This window comes from Medicago sativa, chromosome 3 (assembly GCF_051527215.1).
Source record: "Medicago sativa cultivar Bolivia chromosome 3, Bolivia_mono, whole genome shotgun sequence".
Taxonomy (NCBI): Eukaryota; Viridiplantae; Streptophyta; class Magnoliopsida; order Fabales; family Fabaceae; genus Medicago; species Medicago sativa.
The window spans coordinates 6,597,607-6,606,732 of NC_140751.1; the positions used below are offsets into that span (position 1 = coordinate 6,597,607).

A 9,126-nucleotide genomic window follows, 5' to 3' on the forward strand; every position below is an offset into this window, starting at 1 on the left:
ATAATGAATTTCGTTTAAAAATATATTTAATGAGATTTGAACATGTGCAACATTATTATTACATTAAAAAGCCTTTTTATGAATGTAACGTTTGAACGTATTAAGTCAACCCGTGTTGAAGAAAATACAAACATATCATCATCATTCATTGATGAAGCCAAAATTACATCCGGAACTATTATCACAAGTTACCAATTTTGCTTCTTTCTCAGTTTGAAATCACATTTGAACTACATCGAAACTATGATGCACTAACACAACTCATCAAATATGGACGATTTGACTTACTAAGCAATATTCATGCACAAATAAATGGGTGCAATATCCTTCCTTGCATCGTTTCAAATTTTCAATCCTTAGCTATTATAATTATAACTCAAATAATATAACAGCTAAAAATTTGCATATGATATCTCCTTCCTTAGTTATAAAGATATTTGCATTAACTCAGATATTTTTAAAATAAATAAGCCTTCTTATAAGCTTCTCTTTTCATCAAATCAGAAATCCACAACCCTATTATCCAACATAAGGCATTGTTTGCTATCCTTAATTTGTACCATGGCATCCCAATCCTCTAGTGTCTCAGCCACTTCACAAGATGAAGGTGATTCTTCCAACTCAAAAAAAATGATGATCGTGAAGGATATTGAACATGATCAACCATCAAATTCCATTCCCAACAAGTTTTTTGATTTCGTGAAGCTATCGAAAGACGATTCGGTTCTTAAGTCGGAGGTGCAAGAGCACGATTTTTTTGGCACTTTTCAAGTCGGTTCATCGTCTCGTTTTCCTAGTAACAACAATGAAAGGAAAGATGAGAACAACGATGAAGAGAAGAATTCAGATTCAAAGTCTTTTTCATGTTGTTTTTGCAAGAGAAAATTTTCTACTTCACAGGCCTTAGGAGGACACCAGAATGCCCATAAGGCTGAACGTGCGTTAGAAAAACAACGTAAACAAAGGTATGAAAGTGGTACTTTCGGTTCAGGGCAACCCCACTTTAACCCTTATTTTAGTTATCCAAGTACTCTTTTGACACCCCCTTATTATAGTGCACTTGGAGCTAGAATGGAATCCATGATTCAAAAACCACATTTTGTTAACCCAAGGATTACTCCACATAGTTTTAGGCCTTTTGGCTATGGTAATAGTGCTTTGAGTTTGCAAGAGATATTAAACCCTTCTCTTGTTAGTTTGAGAAATATGGAGGGTAGTAATAGTAATTCTAGGGTTGGAATTCTAGGTACCGGGGGTGCAACTACTTTAAGGATTGAAGATGGTGAAAATAATAAAGTTGGTACCAATCTAAAGTTTGTAGATTCTTCTACAAATGTTGCTGCAAGTTCAAACTCAAACCTAGAAAAGAAAATTATTATGGCTACCACTTCAACCAATGATGATATTCATGATCAATCAAAATCCAACATTGAAGAAGAACCATCAGATAAATCTCCTGGCCTTGATTTATCACTGAAGCTGTAAATAAGTTTTGTTTTTATATGTCAATGTTCTTGTTAATTTGATTGCTACTCTCTAGTTGAAGTTATTTCTTGTTGTTTACTTTTTTTCTTTATCGAGCTATTGATGTTTACCTTTTTGTTGATGTCACATTATTATATATTTTAATAGCAATTTTTTTTTTGAAGGATATTTTAATAACAATTATTAGTATTAATTGTGTTTTGATTACTACCTTGATTATTGTTATTTTGCCTACTCGTATCAATTGTTTTTTGGCTAATTGCCTAATTTGTTTGCAAGATGTATTTGATGAAATTAAAAAAAAAATACATTGAACTTATTTAAAGTACGGTGTTACACCCTCCGATCACTGCTATAAATAAAACTGTTTTAATTTTGTCAAATACATCTTGCAAACAAACCCAATTTATCAAGAAATAACTTGAACAAGAAATAATCATCACATTAAAAACAAAAATTACTAACCGTTTTATAATTTTATTAAAAAAACATATATTCAATGAACTAAAATTACTAATCGTTTTATAAGCAAACATGTCTTTTCTATCATCAGATTCTTTCATTTCCTCTCCCACCAAACTACTAAATAATCATCTTATTTTATCTTTTCACTTTCCTTTCTTTCTTCTATATTTTCATCATCAACCAAAGAAAGTATAAAGAAAGTAGACATTAAATTGCCGCTATTTATTTTTCTTAGAAAAAGTGACATTTATTTTTTCAGGGACTAAATTGTGTCTTGTAATTTCTTTCTGAGATTAATATGATTTATCACTCTAAATAATAATCAAAAGCATATAAGAAAGGCCACATCTCTAAAGATCAATAGACAAAACCAGAAAGATAAAATCAAGAAATATAATAAGAAGTTATAACTTCAGTCGGAAGATTAATACTAATTTCGAAAAATCATTAGCCATCCGGTTGGCCTCACGATGCACATGAGTTATGGAGTAGGAATTCAATTATTCAAGATTATACTTTAGAGGACAAAGATACATTTTTTCTTTATAATTACTAATTAGCAAGGTGACCCGTGCAAAACACAACCTGAATCATCCCATATGATAAATTGTGAATATCTGTTAGCATAAAATCTTTATTTTTATCATGTGATTTAATTAATTTTAATAAGTAAGGAAAATGTAAATTTAATCAAACAAAAATCATCATATTAACTATACAAAAACAATTCGTTCCTCTCTTTTAATATAAATTAGTAGTTTTTACATAAATCAAGTTTTTCTTCCGTGTTATTTTTTTTCTTTGTAATTTTGTCTTCTCAATGTGTTGTTGTTTGATTTCGCGTATTAGAGTTGAGAAATGATATTTTGACAACTACTTTTTGACAACTTTTGGACAACTTTCTCTCTCACACTCACATGATGTTGTTATCCTCTCTCTTCCTTTTTCTCTCTCCATTGTTTTTGACCAACTAGACACTTGACCCGTGCTGCCGCACGGGTCCTACCGAGAAGAAGTTAAACGAATAAGTCGCAACAATGTAAACATATAACGAATAAGTCGCCGCAACAATGTAAACATATATAGTTAATAGAAGTTTTTATAAAAATTTAAAAATATGTTTCCTTCTACGACAACAATAGCAACAAAATGAGATGGTAGCAAAAATAAGAAAAAGGTTTGAACTTTAATCATCAAGATACATTACGAAAGACTGGACCATGTTTTAAAGTGACTCTTGAAATTGCAACGTACAACTGACCATGCGAGAACATTGGACTCGACAAATAAATTTCAACATTTTTAAGTGATTGCCCTTGACTCTTGTTGATTTTCATGGCAAATGAAACAGATATTGAAAATTGTCTTCTTTGAAATTTGAAAGAAAATTTAACATCGGTGAAAGAGATAACCTGGGTATGAAAAATTTGAGTGTTAGCAAGACATTTCCAACACACTTATGGGTCCAATAAAAATTGATTATAATAGCTACAAAACCATTTCTTTTTGGTGCTTAAAAAAAAAAACCAATTCTTTTTGGTACAATTTTTCTTTTAAAGTGATTTTCTATTATTATAACATTTATGCACAATGAACTATAGTAGAAGAGGCTAATTTAACTTATACAATTCATTGTTTTGGTGTAGTTAAATATAGTATTAGTAACGATGAATAATAGGAGCATAAATTGAGTTTGTGCATTTTATCACACTTTTGATTTTAAGAACATTTGAAGATAAATAATCAACTAAACCATCAGATTATGCATGTCTTCCAACATGAAGATGCTAGTTTTGGCCATCACGCCGACACATCATATATCTTCCATTGTTCTCAGCCATAAAACAGATAAATTAACCTGCTTTCATCCACCTCAATAGCTTCATGTCAACTTTGCCATATCATGTGACAACAGAAATTTTCAACTTTTTTCCCCAAACCATGAATTACAACCTGCCAAAATAAAACAAAATCAACAACAACAACAAATGTATCAAGCTACCCATGACAAAATTTCTATAACATAATAAGTAGATTGTAGATGCTTACATGTTTGTGAAGAAAGTAAATGAAAATATAACTAAATTATACAACAATTGATTGATGAATATCAATGCATATTTAAATTCATACAAAACAGGCCCCAATTACAAACAAAAAAGCACTATTGGAGACCCAAGCTAACTGAACAAAAAAATGTACCCAAAAAGTACCGAAGACTGTCTAAATTGATCAAACAGCACCTCTAAATACAAAAGAAGGCTAATCAAAAACAACCCAAGCTACTGCAACATTTAATGTATGTTATGGAAAAAATTTAATAGGTTTGTTGCATTTTTACTTTCAGCGATTGCTCGCATTTTTTGCAACCTCTCAATTTGGTTTCGATTTTTCAAAGTACAGATCCAAAGTGAGTCGTCTTTTAACTATCTCTATTTGCTTCTACGTCCTTGTGTAAAATGAAATTGTTGTAGAAGATTAAATAACCAAGAAAATATAACACTGGAATTGAGAAATGTATGACAACTTAATATCCATACATGCTGATTTTCATTACCTAAAATTGCTTATTGAAAGTGGTACTCACAAAATGGAAAGGAAAGTCAGTTGAATTAGAGGAGATTGCTATTGACTTTGAAGGGTTTTAACATATATAGGAATAGGAGTACTTCAGATGAAATCAAAACATATAGATTCATGAACCATAAAACCCAAAACTCTTCCTAACATAACTCTTCAAGAGCTAATGCTAATAAATATAGAACTAATAGAACTAAAACTGATTATAATCCCAAATATAGAATCTCTACTAAACATTAATCACAAACCACTTAAATCTGAGGCATGTAACCATTGTTTTCTCAAAGAGAATGCAGTCAAATAGCTGCTTAAAATTCAGCTATTATCAACCTCAGTCAAATAGATGTGGCGTAAATTGCGACCAGAAAGGTATGTCAAAAATCAACCTTATGTTATTATCTATTATGATAACTTTGTAATGTTATTCTCTGCATTTATTTGCCTATTTTCATTCGATTTGTCTCCTCTGCTTTACCATGGTTTCTTCTTTCTATTCAAACCAAAGCAAAAAATCCGAAATCAAAATCAGACGAATTTAGAAAGAAATATACATCTGATCAATATATAAATAATTGCTTACATTTGCAGAAACCATGTAAGCTGCAAGGGAAGAGCCACATACGCCTATGCATCGACGGTAGGTGGGGATTTTGAAGCTTAGCCAGAACCGAGAACCACACAAGCTGTTTCAAAATATTAAAAGGATCACATAGAGTTTCAATCACACAACTTACAAAAATAGTAAAACCAATAGAAATCATGCAATTAAGCCAAGCATCACTTCAAAAAATATCATGTGGTCTTACTTTTTGATAGCACACCAATATAGCTGAAACAAATCAAGTTAACGGATTGGCAACGCAATGAGCCCATCCCAATTTGAATTCTTCAAAGCCAATGAACCAAAATAACACAATATACTTATAACAGATCCAAAAAAAAATAAACCTTGTAAATCACCAAATTATCAAAATTTATGAAAGAGATAAGAATGCACAAAGATTAAACTAATGAAACTTAAAATCTACCATTAAATTTTGTAAAACTAATCACAACATTTATCGGTATTTTAATCAAGATTATAAGGCTGAAAGAGCACAGTATGGTAAGTTGCGACAAATCATAAAATCAATTTCAACAGATCTCATTTTACTTTTCAATTTTGCATTTTTCATTTTTCAACATGTGTAACACACTTCACATTCTAGTTTAGATTCTATTTCAATAAAATTTTCATTAGTTTATTCAGAAAGAAACTACATTTGATGCATTAAATAGAAATAGAATCTAATATGCATATGAGTTAGAAATAGCAATTCGTGTAAACTACCCCTTGATTGGTATCCTTTATATCCATCAAATGAAAAACATGAAAAAGAAAATAAAATAGTGATGAGAAAAAGATAATTAGAGCTGCAGACATATTGCAGAAATCTTGTTCTCCAATCCTCAAATTACCTTAACATTACTTGCAGGTGCTGTCATATTGCAGAAGCCTTGTTCATCAGACACCCACGATTTTGCTGCAGTTCATACACACACCCAAAAGAAACTTAATTTTCTTAAAAACTCACCACAAAAGTGCATCAATGAAATGAAATTGCTATAAATTGTATCAAGTGGACGTGTAATGTAATCAGTTGGAATACAAATCAAAATAAAAAATTCTAAGAACAAATCAAAATAAAAAACTAATTAAATTGAAAAAAAAATCCTAAAATTGAAAATTACCAGATCTGTCATCTCGAGGAGACCTTCAAGTTGCGGATCGTTTTGATATTGAGACCTTCATATCGGACATGAGTTTTTCGCAGAGGTGAAAACCGATGAAGCCTTTGTCGCAAACGGTGGCGGTATAGTCGACGATGGCGAGGGTGGTATGGGAACCAAGGGCGTTGATGAAGGGAGTGATGAGAGGAGATGGACGACGGTAAAAGTGGAAAAGACACGTAGGTAAAATTGTGTTCATTGGCAGAGAAAGGTTGGTGTATTGGAATGAAGGTAGGCAGGGATGACAGAGTTGCAAAAAGGGGTGTCTTGGAAATCGGGTTCCACTTTGGTGCCATAGTTGTGTGCCATTGGTGCCATTGGTGCCATCTCCACCACACACACACACATCACACACACATCCCCACACCCATCAACACACATCAACGGCCAGGATTGCACCAATGGCACCAATGGCACCCAAGCAATGTCATGGAAGTATTTTCCTTGGAAATCTAAAGGTTGATTGTATTTGTTGTATTGGAAAAAGAAAAGTGTACTGGTATATGGATGAAGGAGGGAGAATCTGATTGGTTTATCTAGGTACATGAAAGGTCATCGGATCAAAGGCTGAGATTTAGGGTGTGGTTGGCAGTTGAGATTAGCATTAATTAGGGATTACGGAGGGAAAAACAGAAGTGATTAGGGCAACACTGCCAGCACATCAAGTCTGGCTTTAATAATAAAGGATAAGAAGTGAGAAAAACAAGGTTGTCAACAAAGTTGTCATCAAATGGATGTCAAAATATCATTACTCATTAGAGTTATATTCTTTTGATTTTCCGTTTTATTGCAGTGTTCGTTTAGTTCAGATTAATAAGATCAACTTCGATCAATTATTGATTCAATGAATGATCAAATCGTTTCCGATCACTTTGAATTTATCACAATAGTTGTAGGCATTTATTTTTTTTCTTTTTATGCTATTTTTGATTATAAATCGACCAATAAGTGAACTAGTTTATCCTTTAAAAAAAAGTTAACTAGTCTGATTGGCAACATAACTTAAACGTATGTTCTTAATACTAAAAAAAAATGTCATAATAACAACAAAATGTCTTTGTCAACAAAAAAACAACAAAATGTCACTTAATTACTCTTAAAAAAATGTCACTTCTATGATACAAAATATAAAACAAAAAAGGCACGTCTACTCACACAATTTAAAAAGAGCACTGCTATTCATCCCGACCAGCTTTGTCCCGATATCATCCCGAGAAAAGCTTCAGCCAATCAAATTTCTCCAGGCCCGGAATTCAAGGGAAAGCATGTGACGTAATCAAGGAAGGAAATCAGCAAAATCAGCAAATAAAGGGTCGTGAATTTGTCGTGGTTAGTTTTCTCGCGACAAGTAGCATATTCCATTTAAAAATTTCTACAAATTTCTCTACATGTATCAAAAAGTGAAGCCTAAAAAAAGTGAAGAAACAAATACTAATTTTTTACAAAAATATGTTTATAGCATTTTATCATTAAAAATGTATTCAATACAACTGATATGTCTACCATAATTTATGCTTTGGATCTTTAGTCCCTTGTTTTTTGACCAAAATCTTTAGTCCCTTGTTATTCATCCAAAAAATGTTAACCATTATTCAAAACCTAGGGATATGGTCATCTTCTAACCAACTCAACACTAAATAGATTTCTACATTTTCGATATCACCAAATTGTGTGTTATCTTTTTTTTGCAGAGAAAAAACCATCTATCCACATCCACTTTTGAATCTAACTCAAAATTCATAGGCACCAAATTTAGCTCATGAAACCAGTTAAGCATCGAGAAGAGCAAATGTGAAGAAATAAATACTTGTAGCTGTACGCATATTATTACATATTATGTAAAATTTTCATTAGCTAATAAAATTATTATATTTTCAAAGATATTGCATTGAAAAGTATTCCCTGTTAAATAAATAAATAAATAAAATACGTTAAATCAATTGTATACAAGTGTTTTCAAGTAAGATAATGGTACGCAGACAACAAATCCCATATTTGAAGAAGTAATTATAGCTATTAACCAAATGCATCCAAATAAGGCCATGGGACCTGATGAGCGCTCAATCCGGCTTGCTACCAAGTTTTTGGGATTCATGTGGACAAGATATGTTTCAGAAATGGATTAATAATGGAGGTTTACCGTCGAGTCTGAATGAAACAAACACTGTGTTGTTGTCGAAGGGAGATAGTCAGACAACAATGGAGGACTGGATTTCGTTATGTAACGTAGTGTACAAAATTCTCGCTAAGGTGTTAGCGAATCACTTAAAGGTGTTAGCTAACACCTTAGCTAAGGTGTACAAAATTCTGGCAAAATGCCGAAATTGTTATGCCGGACGTCATGACCGAGGTTCGAACTCCGACACCTCCACTTGTGTGTGTGAGTTTATAATGGCTTTGCCATTTCGTCTATCAACCAAAAAAAAAAGAGAGAGAGAGTGCTCCATAAGTGTGTTTTTGTTGAGAGTCGGTCTATTCATTTATTATGATTATAAGATTACTACTCCATCCGTTCCTTTTTAAGTGTCACTTTTGGAGAATTTTTTTGTTCCTATTTAAGTGTCACTTTACATAGTTCAATGCAACATTAAATGTTATTTTACTAATATTACCCTTATTTATTATTGTGGAGAGAGAAATATATGTAATGAGATATTAAATAAATAAGGTTATTATGTTCAAAATGAATAAATAAGGTTTTACAATAAGGTTATTGTGTAAAATGTCAAAATGTGACAATTAAAAAGGAACGGAGGTAGTACATTAAAGGTAGTTTTCAAACTACTTCAACCCAGGAATGTGTCTCAATGCGAGTGATTAGTAACT

At 31.9% G+C, this 9,126-nt stretch overlaps 1 protein-coding gene and 1 long non-coding RNA gene across 2 annotated transcripts; one reads left to right on the top strand and one right to left on the bottom strand.

Moving 5' to 3' along the window:
- Positions 1–561: 561 nt before the first annotated feature.
- Positions 562–1,485, top strand: LOC146935265 (uncharacterized). The gene has a single exon (XM_085757607.1). The coding sequence runs from the start codon at positions 562–564 to the stop codon at positions 1,483–1,485; it is 924 nt and encodes a 307-aa protein (XP_085613733.1).
- A 2,076-nt stretch (positions 1,486–3,561) lies between these two features.
- On the bottom strand, positions 3,562–6,570 carry LOC146935266 (uncharacterized). Its single transcript, XR_015030173.1, has 4 exons — positions 6,262–6,570; positions 5,989–6,053; positions 5,111–5,213; positions 3,562–3,903 (listed from the first exon to the last, which is right to left on the bottom strand). It is a non-coding gene; the product is annotated as an uncharacterized LOC146935266 (long non-coding RNA).
- Positions 6,571–9,126: the final 2,556 nt, after the last annotated feature.